Source organism: Conger conger, chromosome 13 (assembly GCF_963514075.1).
Source record: "Conger conger chromosome 13, fConCon1.1, whole genome shotgun sequence".
Classification (NCBI taxonomy): Eukaryota; Metazoa; Chordata; class Actinopteri; order Anguilliformes; family Congridae; genus Conger; species Conger conger.
In genome coordinates this window covers 33,660,627-33,688,169 of record NC_083772.1, presented here as the reverse complement: position 1 = coordinate 33,688,169, position 27,543 = coordinate 33,660,627, and the positions used below count along the sequence as shown (strand labels likewise).

Genomic DNA, 27,543 nt, shown 5'->3' with positions numbered 1-27,543 from the left:
AATACTATTAAATTCAGCAAAACTCTATTTGTCCCACAAGTAACAATAAAGGTTTGTACAGACAATGTGGCTCCTATCTTAGGTGATAATGCCAATGCCTACAAACATATATAGTTACAAATTATGCAATACATTCTGAATGGCCATCTATCATTGTTGAAAGTATGAATGCATATAACACAATGATGTAAGCATCCCACTTATTTCTCACATTTCTATCTCTTTAATAATGTATATTCACATTATCAGGCACAATAGATATTGAATACGCTAATCTGATTATCAATTAAATGGTGCTAGCATAGAGAAAGGCTTCCCAAATAAATAACTATCCATTTGGCCTGACACCAAATGCACTTTTAAGACATTGACAATCTAGTGAATATTTTAAGAATGAGGCTTGGTTTCCTGTGTAGGAACAAATCTTGTTTTCCTATGGCCTGTACAGTAGGCAGAGGATTGTCAAGGGAACATTTCTCTTTGGCCAAATGGATGTTATACAGTGGCTTCAGGATGTATTCAGACTCCTTCACTTTTTGCAAACATTATTGTACTGTTAATTAAATGTTAAATGGATAAAACTGCCAATCTACAATCTTAATAACCCATAATGACAAAGTGAAAACGTGTTTTTAGAATTTTTTGTAAATGTATTAAAAATCAATGCCTGGTGTTTAGTGCCTGGTGTTTTTTGCCCAGAGCGTTTAATTCTTGTCTCATCAAACCAATGCTGTTTGGCAAACTCCAAGCTGGCAGTCATATTCCTTCTGTCATGCCACTCTAATAAGGGCCTGATTGATGGAATGCTGCTGATATGGTTGTGCTTCCGGCAGGTTCTCTCATCTCTGTAGCCGCTCTTACCTAGTTACTCAATGTGGCCAGACGGCCATCTCTTGGAAGAGTTCTGGTGGTTCCAAACTTCTTCCATTTTGCAATTAGGCCATTGTGCTCCTGGGAACACTCAAAGCTTTAGAAATGGTTGCATACCCTTGCCCTGATCTATGCCTTGCCAAAATTTTATTGTGGCGGTCTACAGAGAGTTCCTTTGCACTTCATGGATTGATTTTCGTCCTGACATACAGTGTGAATTGTGCGACCTTATATATACAGGTGCAAACCTTTCTAAACTATGTCCAATCAATTCAATTTGCCACATGACTCCAATCAAGTTCTAGACACATCTCAAGGATAATTAAAGAAAACAGGATGCACCTGACCACAATTTGTGATGTCACAGCTAAGGGTCTAAACACTTTTGTTAATGAGAGATTTAAGTATTAGATTTTTCATAAATTTGCTAAATCTTCTGTTTTCATTTTGTCATTATGGATTGTTGACTGTAGATGGATCGGCAAAAATGACAATTTTATCCATTTAAAATTGCATCTACAACACAATAAAGTTTGCTGAAAGTGAGTGGGTCTGAATACTTTCTGAAGCCACTGTGTATAGGCATGTGCCTGTCTCATAATTAAAGTTACTGGAGTTGCTTAAGATCCCTCCCTCGGGTTTGAAAGCTGGCCATCACTTTCTGTTAGGAGAAATATGAATTGGTATCTATTAATTTACTAAACCTGCCACCATATCTATCACTGCTTCTAAACAGGACAGTTGGTATCCATAAGACACACTACCAGGATTGGTTGTCACTTCAGATTCCTAGGGTTAAGTAAAAAAATGGAAAGATTGTCCTGAATTTCTGTGCTTCAGATACCTGCTACTCCTTACAGCAAACCCGGGAAAATCAATATTTTATTATCTCTAAATGAATTCAGAGTGACGATAAAAATTTGATTAGCCTGTATTGTGAAATTTTTACATGAATGTTTTAAAATGTTTTAAACAATTTTAATGTCATTTATTTGATCGTTAATTTCATTCTGTCTTTTAAGTTTTGGAATCTTAAATATGTATATATTTACTTTGTACTACTTATTTAACTTTCTAATTGTCATATGTGTACATTCTTTAAAAGAGGGCACCTGCTCCCAATGTGTCTCCGAGTTTAAACAAAAAAAACAAAAAAAAGGAAAGAAATGAATACGTAATAATATTCTGGGACAACCTTGAAAGGTAAGTTCTGTTTGACCCTTCAAATTCTGTAAATTTAAACTGAAGTTTACATGTTTACTTGAAACACTACCCATGACAGGCGTGTGATGCTCATTCTTGCTGGTGATACAGGGTTACTATGGGAAGAGGTGGTGGCAATTGTTGTGGTTGGAGTAGGGAGGTGTGGAGCAGAGAGACACAGCCTGCCACCTGTGGGTGGATATTATCTCTTGCTAAGGTGCTATATAAGCCACATTTCTCCTCAAGACTCACACAGACTCAATCCACAGGACCCCAACAGGTAGGTGAGAAAGCTACCACCCTGATATCCTCTCTAAAACCAATGCACAATCTGTCTTGTTTATCAGATGTGTTTTTTTTGTGCATTTACCTTTGTTTTAATTGCAACAGTACTGTTCTATATGGGAACCAGTAAGTACCTTTTACAAGGAAAAAGGGAGCAAATGAATTATGCAGTGCTGGGTTGGGGTACAGCTTTACGTAGCTATGGGAATATACCCCAGTGACCAGAATTTGTACTTTTTACTCTTTGTATTTTCTTTCTGAGAGAGTGATCACTTTGCCTTGTATTTTCTCATTGAAACTCTGCCTTGTTCCAAGTAATGCAGAATACCTTGTTAAAATACCTCTCTGCCCAAACCTTAAAAGAGAAGTAAACAGCAAATTAATTTCCAGAAAGACTGACCTTCTTCATATTTGTTTAAAATGTTTCTTTCCTTCAAGGGAATTTACATTTTAGAAGTAGCATGCATTTACGATATATGGCAAAACTACGATTCTTAACTGTGAAAATAATACACTAACAATACACTAAATCATGAGCTGAAATATTAATCAAATAACACATCCAATAGCAAACTGAAATACAATAAGAACACAGTAGTAACATAACAATATAACAGTAGATGAATTGCTGAAATTCTAAATCTGCAGGACAAGTTCATGGATATAGCCAACAATATGAATGTATGTATTCTTCATTTTTGTTTCTATGTAGCAGTAAAGATGAATTCCTTAAGTCTTTTCATGATGGCTCTGGTTCTATACCCAAGGCAAAGTGCGGGGTACAACTGCTCATCTACATACAATCGGATCCCAGGTGAGTCTGTTCCTCTGGGCACTGTCCTGAGTAACCTCCTTTAGCTAATTGTAAAAAAAGTAATTAGGTCACGTATGATTGGCCAATGGATATCACTATATTGTCACCATCATTCCATTATCGCTCTTTGATTTTTAACGCTGTCACTCATAATAACTATAAACTAAGAATGCATCGCCAAATTGGAGTCATTGCAAGCTCGCAATGGATGAGAACATTCTATAATAAGGTTGTCCTGACAATTGAGCCAGAGATGAGGTCAGGATTCAATAACATTTTTGTCTCAGCGATGGGCAACAACGATGATAGCAACAACATAAAATCGTCCGTTATTCCAGCATAAACTAAAAGTTGTCGCGACCAACCATGAATTGTAATAGTTGCTGGTCAAACATCTCCGGACCTACAGTGACCCTAACCCCTACACCTCTCCCCTGTCTCTCTCTGCTTCCCCACCACCCACGTAGACAACAGCGACCTGACGGTAGACTGCGGTACCAGCACGATCAGTCTGGAGGTGAACCTCTGCACCGTGCTGTGGGCAGGGTATGACTGGAGCAACCTGGCCTTGAACAGTCAGCACAACAACAGGCTCTGCAAGGGCGTCGAGGACACCAGCGTGAACCCGCCCATCATCCGGTTCCAGCTGCCCCTGAACTCCAGCCAGGAAAACCCCTGTCGGAAGTCCCTGAGGGTCAGAGACTGCGCCTCACACACAATGAACACTGCACGGGCCTGCTGGTCTTCTACACATTCAAACCCGTGTACCTCTGGTTAAAAGGCAGCGTAACCGCTACAACAGTCATACATGAAGTCTTACAACTGCTACATGAAGTCATAAGCTCATGAATGGAGTACGAAATCGTACTCAATTTGAAATCGAAATCCTTTGTTAAATTTGTTTAATCTGTCTGTGATGCTGCTTGTTGTTGTTGTTGTCTGGTTCGTCCCAAGCTTTCTTCCTAAATTTTACCTGGAGCATTTTTGTCCTTGCCACTGTTGCCCTAGGCTTGCTTTTGTGGGGGCATAGACCTGGGTTTTGTGTAAAGCGTGTTGTAACAATTGCTTGTGAAATGCACAATACAAATACATTCTGATTTGATTTGTTGGCAGATTGTTGATGAGACACCCACCTCTGGTGTGTTCGGTTCCTTCTCCAATATCCAATCGATCATCATCACAAGCTTCATCGACACACCGCAGGCTACAGACGGTGTGATCAGCTACTCCACAGATCTGTACTACCACTTCTCCTGCCGATACCCACTGGAGTACCTCCTCAACAACACCCAGATCACATCGTGAGTCCTGACCAATGAACTCCTAAATACAACCGGCCACTTTCTCAATAAGGGACACCAACACAACAGGACACAACTGTCCACCTTTTCAATAAGGGACAACAACACAACAGGACACTGTCTGTTTAGTTTATTCAGCATTTTATGTTTCTTTGTTGGAAGGTTTCCATCAGAAGTTTTCCATTAAAAAGGCTGAACTGTAGGATAGACTTACACTTGGGCATGCTGAGCAGTAGTCCTTAAAATGTTTAATGCTTTTTTCTCTCTTTCACCTGCTCTCCCCCCTCTCTTTTCTCCACCCTTCTCTTCTCTTCCCAGATCCTCAGTCTCAATCGCTACCACAGACAGCAATGGTACCTTCATCAACACTCTCAGCATGAGTGTGTACAATGTGAGTAGAGAGAAACCCTGAAACCAATGGTCTGGCTGGTGGTTTAAACCCATAATATAATTACCCTGTGGCTGGATAACTGCTTTTATTCAAAATTCAACCCACCACTCACGGTTACATAGTAAAATGTTGAATGCTAATTCAATTCTAATAGAATACACATAGTCCAATAGGGACAATATGTACAGTATTCTGTAAGAAAATTTGTGTTGTCATTGCTTGTTTAAAACAAACAGTAATTAGGCCTATGCCTTCATATTGATATTACATTTATTACATATTACTTACATATTATACTTATTATGCCAAGAGAGAAATTGTTGCAAATTGGATTCAGCTTGAAACAGAGTGTACAATGCAGTCTATCCATAAATTGTGCCATGAAGCTCTACTGTAGCTATCTGTCACGTGAAAAGATTTTTCCAGTTACGTTATGCCATTCTTCTCATTACAGACGGGTGTAAGAAAAAATAAAATAGGCTTCTGAACACAAGTGATCACAGTCTACAAGACAAGACAAGAGCCACAGACAATTAAAAACAGGAATTAAAATTACAGAAAACAATACAGTGAACAATAACCAGTGAACACTGTTATCCGATGCATTTTCATGATTGTGGGATTTAGCGATATCAAGACAAACTGAGCAGCATACTAGCAACAAAAACTGTCAATTCATGAAACTTAATTGCCTAAGACCTGGGCTGATGTGGGTGGCAAAAGGGAGAAATGTGGACCTGTCTAACAGGAACATTGCAATAAGCTACATTAAACTGTCAATGAGCTGCTCACTGTTGACTGAAATACCCCGAACAGTGGCTCTCTGCAGAGACCAGATGTTTTACTGTGGAAGACTGCAGATAAATACATATGATGTTCAACTGTGTGAGATTGTACGTAGTGTTGTACCCTCCAGACCCTTCCATGAACTCCCTTCTGTTTTTCTGGGGCTACAGGACACTGACTACGAGTACCCCCTTGTGGTTCCAGAGACAGGGCTTGATTTACGCACCAAGGTTTATGTGGAGGTCAAGGCTACTAACCTGACGGGAAAGTAAGACTGCACTTCAAAACCTTTCACTCTACTGCGACACAACATCTGCGTTCAGTGGCAACTATATGTTTAACAATATGTCAGAATCGGAAAGACCAAACAAAAAGCAACCGTTCTAATTTGTTACACAATCAGCAGACTAAATTCACAATACACTTTCACAGTTAATCCATCCCCAGTCTTCTGGCTACTGTTCTGTTGTGTGCAATCACAGATAAGGTAAATGGATTGAATGATTGATTTGTCCTAGTTTCTGATACATTGGCTTTCACATGTGCTTGTCTCATCAGCTTCCACGTGCTCCTGGACCACTGTTTCGCCACCCCCACTGCGTACAATATGTCGGCCACCGAAGAACATGACTTCTTCATCGGGTACGACCACAATTCCCTAATACGCTTCTCTTCTAATTTCAACGATGATTAATTAATTTATACTGCTATTGTGAGGAATACTATGACTAACAACAAAAACAATGAATCTTGTTTTGGTGGAATGATGAAAGGTACTATCTGGTAGTACAGGCGCTGACTGTTTGTGGTGCAGGTGCATTGTGGATCTGAGGACGGTGATCGAGGAGAACGGCATTGGAAAGAGCTCGCGCTTCAACTTTGAGGCCTTCCGCTTCGTGCAGCACCGTGACCAAGACAAGTCCACCATTTACCTGCACTGCATCCTGCGTCTTTGTGAGCCCAACCAGTGTCAGAAACTGGTGAACGTGAGTAAAACTCTCTGCACAGCCGCACACCTGCCCTTTACACACACACTTGTCTATCTGTTCACCTATCTGAGCTGTTTACCTGTTCATCGGCACACCTGCCCTTTTCACACACACCAGTCTACCAGTTCACCTGTTTACCTGCACACCTGCCCTTTACACACACACACACACACCTGTCTATCTGTTCACCTGACCTGTCTGAGCTGTTTACCTGTTCATCTGCACACCTGTCCTTTACACACACACACCAGTCTACTAGTTCACCTGTTTACCTGCACACCTGCCCTTTACACACGCACACACCTGTCTACCTGTTCACCTGTCTGAGCTGTACACATGCCCTTTACACACACACAGATCTATCTGTGCACTTGTTTACCCACACACTTTGACTTTCAACCTATCTCTTCACAAACAAGTTAGTTTTAGTGATTGCTGAATTTGCTAAACTACGTATTTGAGAAGAAAAAGATTGATTTTGCGTGTGTGTGTTCGTATAAACGTGCTGGGAGACACAGCTGCATAGGGCCAAGTCATTCTTGCTTTTCATTTTAACCAAATCAAAATTAAGGACTAATGTTCATTGAATCATAGCCCAAGTATACAATTGTGTTGTGTTGGCAGCTGGTCCAGGGAGTGTGATATGGTTAATCAGCAGAGACTTGTGTGTTGGCTACAGGCTTGCAACAGTGCAAGGAGGAAGAGATCACTGGAGCCCTTTGGATCATCGTCAACAGATTCCACAACGATTACTGCAGGTCCCCTCCACGTCAAGGATTACGGTAATGGCCTGCTGTCACTCAACCTGCTGTAAAAGATTACAGTACTGCCTTGCTGTCATCCTACCGATCCTCTCTGTTCATCTGTGTGATTCTCAGGTGGTATTTTGTCCATTATTGCTTTCTGAGGCCCTTGTTATGAAAGCAAATTAATTTACTGCCATCTGGGCATTGAAATGGTAATATCACACTGTGATGTTTTATTCAGTTTCAATCCTGAAAGTGTGGTATTTGGCCAGTTCCATAAAACACACACGCACATAATATACGCACACACACACATTCTTATTTTTCTCTTATTTTTGTAACAGATGCTGTTGACAAACCCTTGTATTCTCCATATGGTTAGTATACTATTAGTCAGTGTTGAAGTCTGCAGTGTGTGTGTTTTTGTGGGTGAGTGTGTGTGCATGCATGCCAGTGTGTGTGTGTGTGTGTGTGCGAGAGGTGCAGGTGAGAGAGGTGTATTACCTGTTTGATGCTGGTGAGAGATGTCTGTAAGTTGTGTGAGGTGTGTGGTTTGTGGGTACAAGTGATGGAGGTGTGTAGGCTGTGGGTGAGGTGTTGGAGGTGTGTAGGTTGTGGGTGAGGTGATGAAGGTGTGTAGGTTGTGGGTGAGGTGATGGAGGTGTGTAGGTTGTGGGTGCATGTGGTGGAGGTGTGTAGGTTGTGGGTGCAGGTGATGGAGGTGTGTAGGTTGTGGGTGAGGTGATGGAGGGTTGTTGGTTGTGGTTGAGGTGATGGAGGGTTGTTGGTTGTGGAGTGCTTGTTTGTTGATTATGGCTGAATGTGTCAGACCCTCACAGTGTTGTTCTCGTCATATCAGGTGACTCTGATTCAGCACGAGGTGACACCAATGTGACAGGACTGGTGGTGGGGCTGATCTTCGCCTGTGCCGGCGCCGCCCTGGTGGTCATGGGGGCTTGGTTCATTCTGAAGAAGTTTTACTTGTAAATGGGCTGCCCCACACCTTCAACTGATTTCCCCCAAACTGAAGGAGCATCGAGACCGATTCACCAAGCTATCCAGCCTCTTGCACTATTCTGTTCCCTGCAATATGTTTTCATTTAGCAGAAGAGACTTTACAGTACAACCGATATCCCGGTATCTTCTTCCACTGGTCACTTCCTCAGAAAGCCATGTGTATACAGGGTGGATGAAAAATCTCAATCTCCCTTTCATCTACCAATCTGTCCCATCCTTGTTTATTACCAGATTAATTTATGCCTATAGACAAATAAATACATGTATAGAAAATAGTTGTAATATTTTAAAAGAAAAAGAAAAAGGTAAAATATATTTATGATAATCATCATATATTGCACAGCAAGATTTGCCATAATAGCATTATTATAAGTTCCATGGTACATTCTCCATAACACAGAGGCACATAATAATGCAAATAAGAGGGTAGACCCCTATTGAGCACCTACACGCATACGCTCGGCACTATAAGCATACATTCTGCACTATAAGATTACGCTCTGCACTATAAGCATACATTCTGCACTATAAGCATACGCTCTGCACTATAAGCATACATTCTGCACAATAAACATACATTCTGCAAAATAAGCATATGTTCTGCACAGATGTACAGAGTGTGACTATTTGTATTCCAATGTGTCGGCAAATTAACAAAGTCCTCTGTAAGAGTATTTTCACATTTATTTCTGTTCGCTAGTGCTATGTTCTCTCTGTCTCTCTTGTAAGGAGGGTTGTAAGTAATTTATAATATCAGGTGTGAATGTACACCCAAAGGCAGACAACATGTGATGTGGATTAAATAGTTTTAAGTAGGTTGTGGTTGTGGTTTGATAGTTCTTGTCAGGTATTGTAATTGTATTTCTTATAATGTTTGGATTAAAGTTCTCAACACATAAGGCGTGCCTGGAATTGTGTGATTCCTTTTGTCACAAGTTTCTTTCAAATTCACCACTCCATTCTTCCCTTCTGTCCCAGCTCTGTAGGTTGCTTTTTCAGAAATATCCAATAAAGAGCACTGTTTACAGCTGTATGAACATATGTAATGATGTATATCTTTATTATTACCATGTCAAAGATCTGTATACGTACAATTCATTTAAATACACAAGAACATACAACATAACATAGCATGACATCTAATATATACCTGTATGTATGTACAATACAGCACGTCAACACATTTTCATATTTTGAACACATATATACAAGTATTTTGGCATTATATTATCGCTAAACCAAATATAATATACAGTGATTACTCTCACATTTTCAATAAATGGTTTTTAACAGGATGGTTTTAATGGTGGTCAACGCAAATGCATTAGATGCACATATTTCAGAGTTCAAACCAGGTTAAGATAAGATTAAACCAAGAGTGCTTTCTTGTAACCATAAAATGGCTGAAAAGAGGATGGATGATGACAGATTGAAGAGCCTCATAGGCCACAGGCTTGTTTTCCTGAGTCATATTTTCTGTGAGAGTAGTATCTGGTATAGAACAGGCGATAAAGTTCAAGCCCTACAATTACCCAAAAATTAGCGTTTTGGATGAAACACAAGTCTGTTGTGGGTCATTGTGGGTCAGTCCTAGGTCTGGCCTGGCAGGGCAGTCAGTTGAGGGTCTGGAGAATGTCCTGGAGCAGGGCACTAAGTTTTGGGGAGAAGTCCTCCCCCAGTGAGCCCGTGCTGCTGGGAGAAACAGACGGCACCTCCCCTGGGCCCTCACTCCGCCCCTGTCCCAACGCCTCCAGCCGCCGCTCCACGTTGTCAACAAACAGCCTGTTCTCCTCCTCCTCCGAGCGGCAGAACTGCTCCACGTGCCTGGAGAGGCCTTCCCCGAAAGACCGCGTGCCGGCCAGCGCCTCCCGCAGCGCCTGCGTCCTGTTCCGCACCCCCGCGCCGAACGCCTCGACGTCCCCCCTCAGCCCCGCGGGCGAGCCCCCCTGTCCTCCCGTCACGCTCCCCGCCTCCGACAGGAACTCCGCCAGACGGGCGCTCAGCCGTCGCTCGCTGTCGCCGAGCGCCAGGCCCATCCCCCGCGCCGCGTCCTCGTAGCGCGCGCCTGGCTCTGGGGCGTCGGGGGAATATCCGGTCAGCCGGGAGCAAAGCTCGCGGGCGTCGCTGTCCAGCGCGTGCCGGAGCCGGGGTGCGAGGTGTTCGCGGGCGTCGGGCGCGCTCTGCTGCGGGGTCAGAGAGGGCGCGGGAGGGGAGGCGAACACTGCGGCCAGCCTCTCCCGGAGCTCGCTCAGCTCCTGCATCAGACGGGCGCGCAGCCGCTGAGACTCCAGGGCCAGCTTGCGTTGCAGGTCCCCCGCTAGCCAACCCTGCGCCTGCGAGAGGTCGCCTCCGTACGGGTCACCGTAGAGGTCACTGCCCTCCAAGCTGCTCTTCCATGTTCTGCTGCCCGGTGACAGAGGCAAAGACAGTTCATTACATACTGGGCCAGCATACAGCTGAAGGTCCAAAGCACTCAAATGCAGTGTGTTTTTGTTTATTGTATAATTTCATATACAGTCAGGTCCATAAATATATGTACATTGACATGGTTATTGTTATTTTAGCTGTCTACCACAGGAGTTGGAAGTAAATAATAGATTCACTGGATTAGATTCAGCTGTAAATTATGTTGATATAGTATAGAACACATTTGTTGGTCATAAAGGTATATAACGTCATATAACGGTTGTTTCTCCTGAATAATTTTTCCAATGGGTTCAAGTAGAACAAATATTCAGGAGAAACAAACCTTGAAGTGATCCATCCATATCTACTGCATATCTGGCAGCAGCATGACGGTTTGAGGCTCATTTGATACCTTGGACCCTTGATGACTTAAATCCATTTAGCCAAGAAATGTGTTCCATACTGTATCAGCATAATTTACAGGCAAATCTAGTGTCACCCCTCAATTCTCATAGAGATCCATTCAAATGCTGAATGATTTTTAGTATTGCTTATAATTATAATTTGTCCAATTATTTTTGAGCCCCTAAAATTTGGGGGACTATGTATAAAATAATTCCTACACCGTTCACCCAATTTAGATGTAAATACCCTCAGATAAAAGCTGAACTGGAAGTCTGTGCTTCCAACTCCAATATCCTGTGGTAGACAGCTAAAATAACAATAACTTTGTCAATGTCAAAATATTTATGGACCTGACTGTATATTTGTCTTTTCTGAAAACTATTACCTTTTCAGAATAAAATAAAAAATTGTTCCATTCCACAGATATTTCTAATGGAGCATTATAATACTAATGTCAGTTACATGTTTTTTTATTATTATACAAAGGTTATTTTAATGGGTATATCAGATAAATATTGCAATAAATAATACTACTAATGGGTGCTAAAATATATATATAATAATATAATATATATTATATATATAATATAATATATATAAAATATATATAACCGTTTTTTTCATCCCCATTTATCTTGCCAGACTTACTCAACTTCCTTGGTTAGCTCCGTTTTATCAGCTGCCTGATTGGCTTTCTGACTGGAATAATCCCATAATGACTCAGCCCTGGTAGAGTCAGTGTTCTGAAGAACTGGAAGCCCTACAAATCAAATGAGTCAGACTGCTGGTAAAAGTCAAGATTTCCACTTTCTCCTCACTCAAGGCACACCATGTGATCTTCACCTTATTAAAATGATCAGTGCTGACATCATTATCCAAAACCCACCACGGTTGGTGGCAATTCAGTCGTTATGCAACACAGAAATGCATGTTGATGTGCGAATTGTGATTTTATTACATCATGAATTTATACAAGACATATGTAGACGTACTTTGTACAATTTCCATATTTAATAATTATGATGATTACAATATTTCCAATAATGTGTAGATCAAACGTATCGCCTATGAATTTAAATATCAAATGAAATCTACACATATGAATAAAATATGCTTGAAGGGGAAAATTCAGGGATAGCCACTCTTCTGTGAGTAAATATCCCATTTCAAATTCTTCAAAGTCAAAGAGGAAACCAGTGCCAACCTGCTGTCACCACAATGGACATCCCAAGGATCAATACTTTCAGATGCATGCTCGGCTCACTCTGAAAAGGAAACAAAAAGATGTGAAAAGAAAACAGAGCTACAACTACTTTGTCTTAAACAATGCTATCTCTCATCAATCACCATGGTATTGCAAATCTGGCCACAATATTGAAAGGGTGACGACTCCCTCCTGAACTCCCAGCTAAAACCCACCCTTTTCCCCTTATCGTTGCAGAGAAGCGCTGAACCTGTTGATGACTGCGCCGCGGAGAGGGCAGGGGAAGGCGGTCGGGTTCTTACCTCTGTGCCAGCGGTGTGTGAGCGGGCGGCGGCCCTGCCTGTGCTTTAAAGCGGCAGGGCCGGCCTTATCAGCAGCTGCCCCTGCACCCTGTCTCCATTAACAAACACCACGTGGCCGTCCCCGGGGAGATAAGGGCCGGGCCGTCCGGAGCCCGTCCAGCCGCTTCCCACAGTCCCGCGCTGCGGCCATTGAGCCTGACGCCTCTGATATCAGATGTGGGCTGGAGCACTGCTGACTCGTTGGGAAAGACAGACGCCAACGCCACACTTTAGTCTCATTCCACGTGGACCGTGTTGACAACGTGCCACTATGAGCTCACAGAAATTCCTGAGAGGCTGGAAAAATGTCATTCAAAAAAGAAACAAGTTGGTCAGTCTGTATACACTCAGTGTGAACTTCATTAGGTATTCATGAGACTTATTTATTCGATGTATTAAGTATTCTGCTGATCCACTTATAGGTTTGATGCATTGTGTGTTCAGAGATGATCATCTGCATACCAATGTTGTAACGTGTGGTTATTTGTGTTACTGTCGCCTTCCTATCAGCTTTGACCAGTCTGGCCATACTCCACTGACCTTTCTCTATAACAACGCATTCCTGCCCGCAGATCTGCTGCTCACTGGATGTTTTTTTTTTTTTTTTTTCGCACCATTATCTGCAAATTCTAGAGACTGCTGTGTGTGAAAATCCCAGAAGATCAGCAGTTTCTGAAATACTCAAACCACCCTGTCTGGCACCGACAATCATTCCACAATCATTTTTCCCCATCCTGATGGCTGATGTGAACATTAACTGAAGCTCCTGACCCGTATCTACATAATTCCATGTATTGCACTGCTGCCACACAATTGGCTGATTACCTGAATATGTAGGTGTACAATAAAGTGCTCAGTGAGTGTATATTGTTTATATTGTTTGTAATTGCTAAAGCTACTGATAACATATATAGAGTATTTTTCCATAACTTTTCTTTCTGTATTGACATAACATTCCAACAATGTCCTGGGTCCCTCAGGTGCTAATAAATAAACAGATCACACAGCTAAGAAACTTAAGATAAGCTATATAAGTAAATAAATACATTCAGCCAAGGTTGTCTGTGTGCTTATTTCAGTTTGGTGCTGTAAAACATTCTGGAAAATGAAGCAGTAGATGCAAACATTAAAAGCCTGCCAAAGCTTCTCTGTGTTTGAGATATGTTTATTCAGTAAACTTCCTGATAAAACATTGTTGGCTCGGATACAGTAGGAAACCCTACTTGGCACAGTATGGACCGAGGAAAAGGGATGGCTTTGTGCCATTCAAGCCGAACAATCTTGCTTGAAAGTGCTGCTTTAACTACAAATCTGAAAATGTTTTATTGAGCTGCCAAGTGCCAGATCTTAGGTTTCAGAAGTATTCTGTATCTGGTCCCTCAGTACCATTTTTCATTTGAGGCATTACATTACATTACATTACATGGCATTTAGCAGATGATCTTATCCAGAGCGATGTACAATGAAGTGCAAATCAATCACAAGTATGAGTGCTAAGAGGACCTGAGAGGACAGTACAGTTCCGAGTTCTAGTGTAAACATACAGATAATCAGAACCCTTGAAAAGTACAATCAACTTCCAAACTAGCATACCACAGTTGGCAGCTAGAATACCCTGAGTACAACAATACAGCAGCCAATAAAAAACAACAATATCTATACAAATAACAATATCTATACAATCTATACATAAGTGCCATTACAGTCTAAGGCTAATCATGGTGGTGAGTTAGGGAGGGCATTAACTTTAAATGCCATTCTAGACAATTATATTTTTACTGCTATATTCTGAAACATGTATTCCAAAATCGGATCCAAAAATGTATTAACTTTGTTCCAATTTAAAGTCCTCTTTGTAGAAATCAAAAAGGTTTCTCAGCTGCTGTTCCTTACCAAAATGACAATTCTTTTAACAATTAGTCGAGGGAGTTTTTGGCTAGCGATTTTTTTGTCCACAGGTCTGGTATATGCTAAAACTGGCTTTGGAAACAATTAGCAAACAATTCTGAAGTAATGCTTTTCGTATGTGGAGGGGGGGATTATCAACAAAGTTTAGGAAAGTCTAAAGAACTTTACTGTGACTTGAGTTTTATCAATTATTTTTCAAATTAATTTAAGCATTGAACATTTTCATTTTTCATTATACTCAATGATGAAAACTACTACTGAAGAGATGTTGCACTGAACAGAAGAAAACTGTAAAAGTACAGCGTCAGTCTGCCCATAGACCTTAATATTTTTAAATGTGTCAAAATTGTATGCATTTCTAATAATTTCAGTTATTTGTTTCCCTGAGTTAGTCTGCTCTGTCGTGTTTATGACTTTTGTGTGTGCATGCCGTGGAGCACACCAGGCCTTTGAAGTTATTGAGTTACAAAGGGTGATGGGAAAGAGGTCATGGGTCAACGGCAGGGGGATTTAGGAATTAAATTAGTAATTCTATCTGTGAAATTGATGCACATTTCAGCACTTCAAAAAGCTCAGTGTTCTGAACAAAAAACCAAAGAGAATTTTTGAGAATTAGAGGCATCTTGTTTGATGTGGGTTTATCTCTCATAAGAGCTGTGCTGCACGGAGATGGGTCTACAGCAGGAGCATCTGACCAGCCCCTCCTTTGGGCCACTTCACCAGGCTGTGAAACAGAATACGCTCCTGCCAGCAGCAGCAGGTCTGATGATGACCTGCACAGTTCAGCCTTTCACTGAAAACCACTGAACAGCGCTTTCACTAAAACTGGGTGAAGGTTCAGCCACATTTTTGTTATGCAATAAAATTACAAATCAGACTATGACCAAAGTCCACGTGTAGTGAGCTGGAATATGTGCACATTATTTTAAGCAATACCAAAGTACACAAATAAAATAGCACTGCAAGGGAATGATTATGCTTACATAAATGAGTCCAAGGACAGTAGAGAGCTCATGCTGTTCTACTGGCTCGGTTGATATCTTCCCCCGATTCCAGAAACACATAACAAACAAGGGCTGTAGTTTCTTTAGCCATTGGAAATTCTAGGGGAGTAACTTCTCAAACGCAATAGATTCAGTCTCTGTTTAAGTTATTAACATTTTTTCTCATTTGTTTATGCTGGTATGAAGTTATTTTGGACCCGTTTCAAAGAACTGCACATTACAAAACAATGGATTTGTTCCTGTTGTCTAAGAGCAGGGGACATCTGTATTTGTATTTATAAACAAACCCCATCCCGCGCATCAGGGTAAATGAAACAAAATAATTTGAAGTGAAGTCATTGACCTTGGCCTGTTTTTCTGCGTACGCTATCAGTGAGTAGGTGTGTCTCTGGTAAATTAAAACCTGCGTCATAGGGCAAATCCACGTGAGGCTACAAGCCAGAAAAGAAGAAGAAAAAAGCATTGAGTTCATGTTTTTGCCTATTGTGCATTGTGCTTACTGTGCATAGGTCATGCATACCTGAAATATGTAGTAATGCTAGGAGGGTGCCTGTAACCATGTAACCATCTTCTGTTATTATGCATCCACTTTTAATAAGATTTGTTTAATTACATTTTAATATAATTTGTTTTATTAGTTATTTTATTTTACCAGAGCACAAACTGATGTGTATTTTATTTGACAAGATTACAAACTAATGTGTGTTTTATTTTACAAGAGTACAAACTATTGTGTGTTATACTTGACAAGATTACAAACTAATGTGTGTTATATTTTGCAAGAGTACAAACTAATGTGTTTTATTTTACAAGAGTAAAAAGTAAAGTGTATTTTATTTTATTTTACAAGAGTAAAAAGTGATGTGCGTTTTATTTCACAAGAGTATGAACTAATGAGTTTATCATTTTACAAAAGTACAAACTAATTTGTAAATTGTGTGTAATGTGTTGTATTTTAAAACTGGACTATGCACATCAAACGGTAGAGGCAGTATTAGCCAGGGGACTAAAGACAGGAATGACAACTGAAGAAAGTCTACATTCTGCCCCTGATGACAGTATATGGCACCCAATCCATGTTAAACATTTGTTGTTGATGTTTGTCATCTGATGTTGAAAAAATGATTCATTGGCTTTTGGGTTTGAGTGTGGCTGGCAAATGGGTCACTGAAATGAGTAAGGCTGACCAACATGGGTGTGGCTTATAACCAAGTCTCTCTCTCTCTCTCTCTCTCTCTCTCTCTCTCTCTCTCTCATACACACACACACACACACACACACGCATGCACACGGCTGCTGGGTGAAATTCCCAGGGGACAAATTTACATTTTAATATTTTTCCCAGGTCCTGGGCAATAATATTTACAAGTTGACAGACCTTTGTCCCCCACCTCCTACCAGGCCCTGGACAGCCTACTGTGCCAGCTAGTGTGATGTGAACAGGCAGGGAATTCATAGAAAATTGGGAGGATTTAGGGCATGCCTTGGCATGGCTGGTCGCACTTGGGAGCAATAGCCAAGGCCAAAAGCTTGTGCCTGACCAATAAATTGTACAGGAGCAATTTGAATGAGAGAATGTGACCAAACCTAATGGATGTTTGTGAAAAACAAGTTGGAGGTCCAAATGGAACTGGCCTTGGACCAAGGGGAAACAAAGATAATATTTTTTTTCCAACATACATCAGCAGGCTATGACCAATAAGTGTCATATTACTGCCTTCCTCGTTTTACACAAGGTACTTTCATTCTTGATTGATTAGCTAGAATATAAACCACTTAATTTTCATGAATAAGTAGGCCTACATAACATAATCTAACACCAATCTAACACCAACTCAAAATGAAGTCAGGAGAAGGTTCTGAATTGCGAGATAAAGAGATAAAGCACAGCAAAATCATTAATCAGTTCCAGGGTGGGATTAGAACCCACAATGGGGTTGTAACCCAACCGCCTGAGGGTGTCAGGTAACTGCCCTGCTCCCTTTTAGCGCTGCAGATACCTTTACCTCTGCGCCTCATGAATCATTCAGCGCACCAGGGAAAGTTCTGGCATCTTCCACACTGGCCCTCACAGCGGTCAGACATACTGGGAGGATGCAGGGGAAAGCAGGCTGCCCCCGAACGTCTCTTCTCTTCTGGCTGTACCCCTCAGTTCTCTACCTGACCGATGGAGAGTCTGGCAGTGCGGACCCACCTCTCTGTAAAGCAGGTATGAGTGATGATGGCGTGACAGGGAGGGGTTTATTTGCAGTAATGGTCACCGTTTCTTTCTTCAAAGTGTTTCATCTTCTGTTTCTCCCAGGGACTGAGGTGCAGAAGTGCTTATAATATGTGACACTACTATGACTATACAATGATGCTGCTGCTACTACTACTGCTACTAATAATAATGATGATGTGTTTTTATAGTGCTTTTCACAATGTGAAAGAATATTAAAATGAAGGCTTATTCCCTTTCTAACAGGACATTACTGTCCAGGCGGAGGTGGAGGTCCAGTGCCCTGTCCGAGGGGAACCTTTGAAGCTGGTGCAGCGTCCACATCGGTGGAGAGCTGCACCAGCTGCCCGCCTCATCATTTCGGGCCCCGGGCTGGCCTGGCTGCTTGCCTGCCGTGTGGACCCTGGGCACAGCAACCTCTAGCTGGGCAGGACAGGTGTGTGTGCCTGGGGCAGGGCCAGAATTTCCAGGTGCGTCTCCTGGCCTTCTGGCTGTGTTCCTAAGGCCTGAATGTCAGCAAGGGAGGGCCTCAGAGAGCAATGTAACATGAATAAAGACAGCCATGTTTTCACTTCTTGGTGCAATAACGCATAGCCCAAGGAGCAGTGAATTCTGAGACGGAGAGAGTTACGACACAATAGGAGGCTCACTTTGTCTCTCAGAACCGAGTGTCTGGAGTGTTTTATATGCTCTCGGGGCGGGGCGGGTAATGGATTGTGGTCTAATTGCCCCAGCACTCATGTGTCTGCACGTGCAGGTGAGCGACGGACAGTGCCCGTGCATTCTGGGATATCGGGCTGCGGGCGAGGAGGGCGCGTGCATGCACAGGGTGTACGAGATCTGCAGGGATGGGCAAGCGCGCACGCAACATGGAGCCTGTCTGCTGTCAGAGCAGTGGAGCCAGCACTGCAGCATGCAGGTCAGAGGGCAGGATGCTCAAACATACTGTACACACAGGTGTAGACAAGCACGCACACATATATACACACACACATACACAGACACACACACACACACACACAGACTCACACACACACACATACACACACACAGACTCACACACACAGACACACACACATACACACACACACACAGACTCACACACAGACTCACACACACACACACACACACACACACAGACTCACACACACACAGACTCACACACAGACTCACACACACATAGACTCACACACACACATACACACACACACGTATGTCTGCACAGACGCTCACACACGCATACACACATACACACACACACACAGACACACACACACACACGTATGCCTGCACAGATGCACACACAGACATACACACATACAAGCTCACATACAGGATTGTCATATGAACAAACACCTAAAGCAGAAAATCGCAAGTATTCCCCGTCCTCCCAACACAATTTCGGCTCTGCTAGTGCGTAGGACATGCCTGTACATGGAGATGTCTGTAGATGCAGATGTGTGCAGATGGACATGTCTGAGGATGCACGTCTGTAGATGCAGATGTCTATAAATACAGAGGCCTGAAGATGGAAAAGCCAGTCAATGGGACAAGCCTGTGGCTGGACAAGCCTGTCGGTGCAGCTGCCTGTCGATGGACAACCACAGACAGTATAAGCGTGCATGCACAGAACACTACTTTGCAACAATATGTATCCAGTGAACACAAAATCACCTACTCCCTTCACTGCACTTGAACGTAAACATGGGGATGTACCCAGTTCCAGTGAAGGCGATTTCCGTTCTGCAGTACAATGGAAATTCCTCATGTTCTCAGAACTATTTGGCATTCTGTCATGTTATTGAGAGTCACGCTGTGAACTGGATGCAGCCGGCCCGTATGTCAACACAGTCACGTGTGACCTGTAACACAGCAGCGGAGGCAGTCAGTGTGTCTGTGCGTCCACAGGTGTGCTCGTCTCCCGGGGCCTACGCGGGCTACGACGGGGCCCTGGGGCTGTGCCTGTGTGGCTCTCCTGCGGGCAGCGGAGAGTGCGGGGCCTGGTGCAGGAGCAGCCCCGCTGTACCGCTGCAGCTGGTCTGCGACCGCGAACTGAAGCTCGTACACGGAGACTCTGCCGGTCAGGTGGGCCCCCGAAACCATCTTACAACCCAGTCCATAAGCCTGTGACAACATTACACCTTTCATACACCTGTGAGTGTCATATTCCCTCATACATCGGCAAGAGTCTTATATTCAGTCTTATATACAGCTGAGCTCATTGCACCCACAGACTCCTTAATTGACAGAAGATCTTAAGCTGACATTTGTGATTTGACAGTCCATCGAAAGACATTAAAAAGTGGCGTATAATGCATAGAGTGTTAAAAAAAGAAGAAATGGGAACCTTCATCCTCTCAGACGGTATCTTCTGGCGGCAGAACATTGATCCAGGGCTGAAGCCATTATCAGCTTGGTTTCATTGTCCTCCCCCCTTCGCAGTGGTGTGTTAAAAGAGATGGAGTGTCAGAGTGGAGAAAACACGAGCGCACGTGTCTGTCTTTGCACACTACACCGCACTATCACCCTCTTCATGTGACAGTGATTGTCTGCGAACACCCTCGCCCAGCATTAACCGTCTGCGACAGTGAGAAATGACAATGGCTATGATAGGCTATCACAGGCGTCACAGGCGATGGGAGGCGGGGGCCCTCCTCTCTGGCCCCTGCCCATTGTGTCCTTTGTCCTTTTTCAACTGATTTTCCACAATGACTGAATTAACCTGAATCGTCCCATATCAGGTCCCACGTACAGTGCAGTCAGGTCTAGGAAGATGAAGAAATCAAGCAGGGCTGGATTGTGTTGCATTGTCTTCGACAGTTTCATGGATACACGCAATGCGCGGGGTGAAACGTAAACCCACCAGGGGAACAGTGTATAGAGACAATTCATCTTGACCCATTTGCCAGTCACTGTCCTTGTGTCACTGTCCGCGCAGGTAACCGTGTCTGGGAGCGCGCTCGGAATCACCCTCGACCGCTGGGACTCCCAGGGGGCTTTGCAGTGTGGTGGTCACCTCAACTTCTCCCGCTCTGTATACGTGGTCCAGACAGATGGTGAGAACGGAAAAAAGCCTAAGACCATGGTTCTTACATTGCAAAAACCACCAATAAGTCAATATCAACAAGTATGTTAGCTCTACATTTTCTTATGGCTAAAAGGAAAAAATACTCAATAAGACAAACATTTCTTGCAGTGTACCTAGTCCAGACATGGGACCACAGTTATATGGTCTTATGATCAAATTGGATGTAAAATATTAGTGTATACAGAAAACCAGGGCAAACTGTTAAAGAAATTCCACATGTCTGCATGATCTATATGATATGTTCATACTAGACAGGAAGTTAATCCCCAAAGTGGGTTGTGCATTTGCTTTAAGAATAAAATTACATTGTTAATCAGTTTTTTCGGGAATGACGAGAGCAGGAAATGCAACCTTATTAACAGGAAACTGACGCCCATTGGCCCCATTCGCAAGTATGTGCATGCGTGTGCGTGTGTGTGTGTGTGTGTGTGCGCTCAAGTACACTGACTCACAGGCAGCACAACAGTGTCACAGCCAAAGTACATACTGTCATGTTTGTTAACTCTCACTCAGAGTTTCTGGTAGCCTTATATTCCCTGGGAAAGAAAGCCACTAATAACCTCAGTCACAGTCATGCTGTATGTAAACCAATACTGATTAATATCACAATGACAATCTGAAAATCCCTCTCATTCATGTTATTGGTGAACCTGAGGATCATGTTCTAGCTTTTCTATTTGCCTTCAGTAACCTCTCAAGGCCTCATTATTGAGAGCTTTGTAAATACAGTTACTGTATATGATCGTTAACAAAGTGCTACTGAACACAAAAGATCTCAAATATGGCATATTAGAACATCAAAACAAAGCTTAAGTGAAAAAGATGGATATTAGATGGATAGATATATGACTGATAGTCATTAGAAATACCTACTTCCACATATACCTATGTAGCATGTACAATACACACACACACACACACACACACACACACACACGTACGCACGCACACACACACACACACACACGTTAGCTTTCATAGAAAATGTTCTCCACTTAATGAGACCTGAACTGTTTGTTCCTGATGTGTGCTTTTTCATTGACGTTTTGTTTCATCTCTGTTTGCTGTTCTGTAGAACGCGGATTCTTTGGGATGTTGAGTCTGGTTTTCGCAGACATTCACAGGCTTTTACTGCAGAACAGCCAAGCCACACACACTCAGGCAGGCACGAATGGTGGGTTCACTCACAGCACACATCTACTGAAATGTGGAGTTAGTTCTTTATGTTAGCGTGTGTGCGTGTGTGTGTGTGTGTGTGTGTGTGTGTGTGCGTGTGTATGTGTATGCATGTCTGTATGCATGTGAATGTGCATGTGTATGTGTATGTGTGTATGCCTGTGTGTGTGTGTGCATGTGCGTGTGTGTGTGCGCATGCGTGTGTGTGTGTGCATGTCTGTATGCATGTGCATGTGTATGTGTGTGTATGTGTGTATGCCTGAGTATGTGTGTGTGTGAGGGTGTCACTGACTCATTGCCACTGTGACCGCACAGCTAAGCTGCTGTGGAGTGAAAAGAACAGCAGCTGGTAGACTGAAGGACGACAGCATGCTCCTGTGTGTTATCTCCCAAAACGCCCGTGCAGCCATGACAATGGCCTGAAATGATTAGAAATAAAAAAATGCCTATGAAAAATATGCAGGAACATTTTTTGTAAAAAAATGCTGGTCTGGGAAATATATTCTTTCCAATAGATTTGCCTGTGCTCTGCCCTAGAAAACACTAGTGACCCTGGTGATGAGCTCACCGAAGAGGATGAATCCCATTGGTCCAGGAAAGGGGTGAGCAAGGACAGGAACTCCACCCGGGCTGGTATCCTAAACCCTACCACCTGTCTCCACCACGGGGACGTACTGTTGTTCAGAGTGACACAGGAGCATTATCCTCAATATGACATGTGAGTGACTCCTATGTCAAAATAATGCAATTCCCATGAAACCCCAGTTCCCAACAGCTGCTCAAATATGTCCAGTCTGGACAGGGATCCATGTTTCGCAATGGGTCTCAATTGGGAATTTTGTAGAACCACCTTGACTGTTCCCATTACATCTGGACTCCCTGACTAAATGCGCATTTAGCACACTAGATTAAATTCAGCGTCGATGGTCAACACACTTTTAGCCACCGGACTCAAATTGGTGTCTTTGAAAAATTGTGCTGAAAATGAAAGGGATGATTCAGTTGCAACAGATTTCCATCATGTGACCTCTGCTTCCCCCACCTCAACAGAGAGAACCTGTACAACACTAACGCTGGCTATGACTGGGGCTCTTTCCGCCTCCTGGCAGAGGAGATGACCCAGGCCAGGACGCCCCCTGCCCTGTTCCCAGTCATCTTCACTGAATCCGGGGTCTACACGCTCCGACTGAGCAGCAACCAGTACAAGCACATGGTACATCCCCTCCACGGTGCCAGAGAGCCAGTGTTCCTGCCACCATATGCACAACGACTAAATGCTTTGAGGAATCTTTGCTAAAGGAACGTTTACAGCTATCTTCCCTATATGTAGGGAACACAAGGAATCATTCTCCAAAAGTGTAATCATATGAGGCATAACAATGTCTGTAATAACAGTGGCAACAAGTGGTCCTTGTATCTGTTCACCCTGTGGCTTTGTATAACTCTGATGACACCACTGAGGGTTGTGTGTTTGGTTGGTTTTATCGGTTCATCCTGTGACTATGTATATCTCTGATAACATCACTGCGGGTTGTGTGTTTGGTTGGTTGAGACGTCACCACATTGATTAAATGGGCAGCCTATAGCCTAGTGGATAAAGGTGACATGACTGGGACCCAGAAGGTTGGTGGTTCAAACCCTGGATCCGCACAGCTGTTGGGCCCTTGAACAAGGCCCTTAACTCCACATTGGTCCAGGGGGGATTATCCCAGCTTAGTCTAATCAATCCTAAATTGCTCTGGATAAAAGAGTCAGCCAAATAACAAATTATTATTATAAATCATTACAAGGTGAAGCAAATGAAAAGAAGGGCCTTCCTCTCTGCAGTATGTGAAGGTGATGCCAGCAGGAGGACAGTGTTATGAAGTTGGACCGTTCTTCCCCACTGTCCCTCATCATCTGACCCGCCTAGGTGTTGCCAAGAGACGACACCTTTTGTTGCAGCCTGATTGGCTGGTGATTGGAGGGCTGCTGGTGGGGGCAGTGGGCATGCTCAGTATGTGTATCACCTTTCTGGTGAGTAGAAACACACACACTCGCTTTCCATCTATTTCTCTCTCTCTCTCTCTCTCTCAAACACACACTCGCTTTCCATCTCTCTCTCTCTCTCTCTCTCTCTCTCTCACACACACACACACACATACACACACACACAGAGCACATTCCGTATTAATGGGCTGTTATGATGTCCTCGCTCAGATTGTGTTTCGGGAGTATGGTTGGCCTGAGAAGGTGCCGGTCAGGGCCAGGTACCGCGCGTTGCAGCTCACATACAGCCTGGATGACTACTCCTCCAAGGGCTCCCAGGTGATGGCCGTCCAGAAGCACCATCGAAGCCTGCAGGCTGGGGCCACAGAGGGAGCAACCCAACCAGGTATGTTTACGGCAAAACCCCAAAGATATGCCACAACCCAGCCAGGTATGTTTACGGCAAAACCCCAAAGATATGCCACAACCCAACCAGGTATGTTCACGGCAAAAGCCAAAAAATGAAAAAAAAAAGCCAAAAAAGATCTTAACAAGCATCAAAGTCAATCTTAACAAGCATTTAAAAGCATTAATTCCTTCCTTCCATGCCCTCTTATCATCTTTCCATTCCTCTGTCTCTCTAGCTAAATCTTCCTTCTTTCACTCGAAAATTAACGCGGCCGCCTCTAATCCCCGCAAACTGTTTTCAACTTTCTCCTCTCTTCTGGCCCCCCCTCCCCCCCCCACCCCCCTCATCACTCACACCTGATGACTTTGTCTCCTTCTTTGAAAAGAAGGTCGATGCTATTCGCAATTCCTTCTCCCAACCCTCCACCCCTGCTGACCCTCCTACCCTCCCCAACTCCCTAACCTCCTTTTCTCCCCTCTCTGACGCCGACACACTGAAACTCCTTACTTCCCACCGCCCAACCACCTGTCCTCTTGACCCCATCCCCTCTCCCCTCCTACAATCTATATCTGATGACATTCTCCCTTTTCTCTCCTCTCTAATCAACACCTCCCTCTCTTCCGGCACCATGCCCTCTTCCCTGAAGAGGGCCAGAGTCACTCCCCTGCTCAAAAAACCCCTCTGCCCTGAACAACTACCGGCCTGTCTCTCTTCTTCCCTTTCTCGCTAAAACTCTGGAACGGGCGGTCTGCTCCCAACTGTCCACTTATCTTCTCCAGAACAATCTCCATGACCCCAACCAGTCTGGCTTCAAGAGTGGCCACTCCACTGAAACCGCCCTGCTCGCGGTCACTGAGGCACTCCACTCTGCTAAAGCAAAATCCCTCTCCTCTGTCCTCATCTTCCTCGACCTGTCAGCCGCCTTCGATACAGTCAACCATGAGATTCTGCTCTCATCGCTGTCTGGGATGGGTGTCACAGGTTCTGCACTCGCTTGGTTTTCCTCCTACCTCTCTGGTCGCTCCTACCAGGTGACTTGGAGGGGCGCAGCCTCCGACCCTCAACCCCTACGAACTGGAGTCCCGCAGGGCTCGGTTCTTGGGCCTCTCCTCTTCTCGCTATACACCATGTCTCTTGGTTCTGTTATCTCTTCCCACGGCTTTTCTTATCATTCCTACGCTGATGACACCCAACTCTTCATTTCCTTCCCCCCCGACACCCAAATCACCACACGGATCTCTGCCTGCTTGGCTGATATCTCTGCGTGGATGACTTCCCATCACCTGAAGCTCAACCTTGCCAAAACTGAGCTTCTCTACATCCCTGCTAAGTCCTGTCCGTCAATCGACCTCTCATTGACTGTTGAGGACTTTGTAGTTTCCTCCTCCCGTACGGCAAAGAATCTTGGGGTGACTCTTGATAACTGCCTCACCCTGGCTCCACAAGTATCCTCCACTGCCAGAACCTGCAGGTTCTTTCTGTGTAATATACGCCATATCCGTCATCTCCTGACTGAGAAAGCCACCCAGCTCCTAGTCCAGGCGCTCGTCAGTTCCCGCCTGGATTACTGCAACTCCCTCCTAGCCGGTCTCCCAGCATGTGCCATCAAGCCCCTCCAGCTGGTCCAGAATGCTGCAGCCCGCCTGATCACCAGTCAGCCCAGGTCGGCTCATGTCACCCCCGCTTCTCATTGGCCTCCACTGGCTTCCTATTGCCTCACGCATCCATTTCAAGGCCCTAGTGTTGGCATTTCAGGCTGCTAAGAGGACTGCCCCACCTTACATACAATCCCTGATCACTCCCTACTCCCCAGCTAGACCACTCCGGTCTGCCAGCTCTGGTCGCCTTACGGTTCCCTCTCTACGTGCACCTGGCGGTCGAGCTGCACGTTCACGCCTGTTTTCCGTTCTGGTTCCTCAGTGGTGGAATGACTTGCCTACCACTGTCAGAACAGCAGAATCCCTCCCCCTATTTCGACGCAGTCTCAAAACCCACCTTTTCAAACTCTACCTTAGTCCTCCCTCCTGATTTCCCCTGCCCCTCCTTTCTGATATCCCTATCCTTGTCTAAGCCCCCCCCCCCCCCCCCCCCCCCAAAAAAAAAAAAAAAAAAAAAAAAATTACAAAAAATGCACTTCTGATGACAACTATGTTTAGAACAGCATTTCCTGTGTATTTTGCTAGTTTCTGGATGTGATGCTCTGACTTATGGTAGAACCTATGCACTTGTAAGTCGCTTTGGATTAAAAGCGTCTGCCAAATGACTAAAATGTAAATGTAAATTAATAAATATGTGACAACCCAACGTCATGTCCATGTCAAAAACTTCAAAAAACAAGTCAATCTTAACAAGCATTTTAGTCCTATAATTAGACTTAATAAGACAAAAAGATTGCCAGTAAGTTGAGACAATTTCACTCATCAGGCAAATAGTAACTTAGGCATACTATAAGCCTCAGTAGTCACCTTCCATATAAGCCATTTAGCTTGCCCTGAGGCGTGTTTGTATTTAGTTGAAAGTTCTGGAGTCTTTTAGATTTAGGCATGAGCTCCCTGCCCAGGAGAGGAAATAAGCCTGTAGAATCTCCCAAAAATATAAGCAATAGTACTGTGGGACCCAGCAATCATGGCCAGCCAGCTGACATACAAAACTGAATTTAGCTAATAACGGCAGATACCCACAGTAATGTAACCGAATTCTGGCCAGCCAATTACTTAATGGTTAGTCACTAAGGCTAATCACTCACAAAACCCAAAAACACAGCCTGAGCAGTTTTTAGAATAACATATACAAGTACCCTGGTGCAAATTCCAGCTATGACCAGCTTGAAATGACCAGCCACTATGTTTCAAAACATAGCTTGAAACCAGTAAAACCATGTTGAGTATGGAGCTGGTCTGAACTGGTCAACCAGCTACCGTTTTTTTCAGCCGGGTAGACAAGCAAGGTATTGGGCAGGAGTGAACACAGACACAGGTTTCCAGTGTATCATAGTAATGACTGAGCATGTTTGT

At 43.7% G+C, this 27,543-nt stretch overlaps 2 protein-coding genes across 2 annotated transcripts; one reads left to right on the top strand and one right to left on the bottom strand.

The window, feature by feature from the left end:
* The first annotated feature begins 803 nt into the window (after positions 1 to 803).
* LOC133107552 (zona pellucida-like domain-containing protein 1) lies at positions 804 to 8,398 on the top strand. Its single transcript, XM_061216542.1, is given in 11 exon segments — positions 804 to 817; positions 3,093 to 3,172; positions 3,640 to 3,866; positions 4,286 to 4,473; positions 4,792 to 4,864; positions 5,821 to 5,918; positions 6,209 to 6,292; positions 6,465 to 6,636; positions 7,319 to 7,421; positions 8,245 to 8,364; positions 8,367 to 8,398. Coding segments are annotated over 11 exon segments (1,191 nt in total).
* Positions 8,399 to 9,547: 1,149 nt separating this feature from the next.
* Positions 9,548 to 12,909, bottom strand: zgc:162608 (uncharacterized protein LOC100037332 homolog). The gene is made up of 4 exons (XM_061216541.1): positions 12,862 to 12,909; positions 12,418 to 12,478; positions 11,862 to 11,973; positions 9,548 to 10,805 (listed from the first exon to the last, which is right to left on the bottom strand). The coding sequence occupies exons 1-4, from the start codon at positions 12,907 to 12,909 to the stop codon at positions 10,016 to 10,018; spliced, it is 1,011 nt and encodes a 336-aa protein (XP_061072525.1). The 3' UTR covers positions 9,548 to 10,015.
* Positions 12,910 to 27,543: the final 14,634 nt, after the last annotated feature.

Coding starts and splice junctions, on each gene's coding strand:
- zgc:162608 (XM_061216541.1), bottom strand. CDS start 12,909: ATGGCCGCAGCGCGGGACTGTGGGAAGCGGCTGGACGGGCTCCGGACG. Junction 12,479..12,861: donor GGCTGGACGGGCTCCGGACG/GCCCGGCCCTTA, acceptor TTTCCTTTTCAG/AGTGAGCCGAGCATGCATCT. Junction 10,806..11,861: donor GAGCTAACCAAGGAAGTTGA/GTAAGTCTGGCA, acceptor GTCACCGGGCAG/CAGAACATGGAAGAGCAGCT.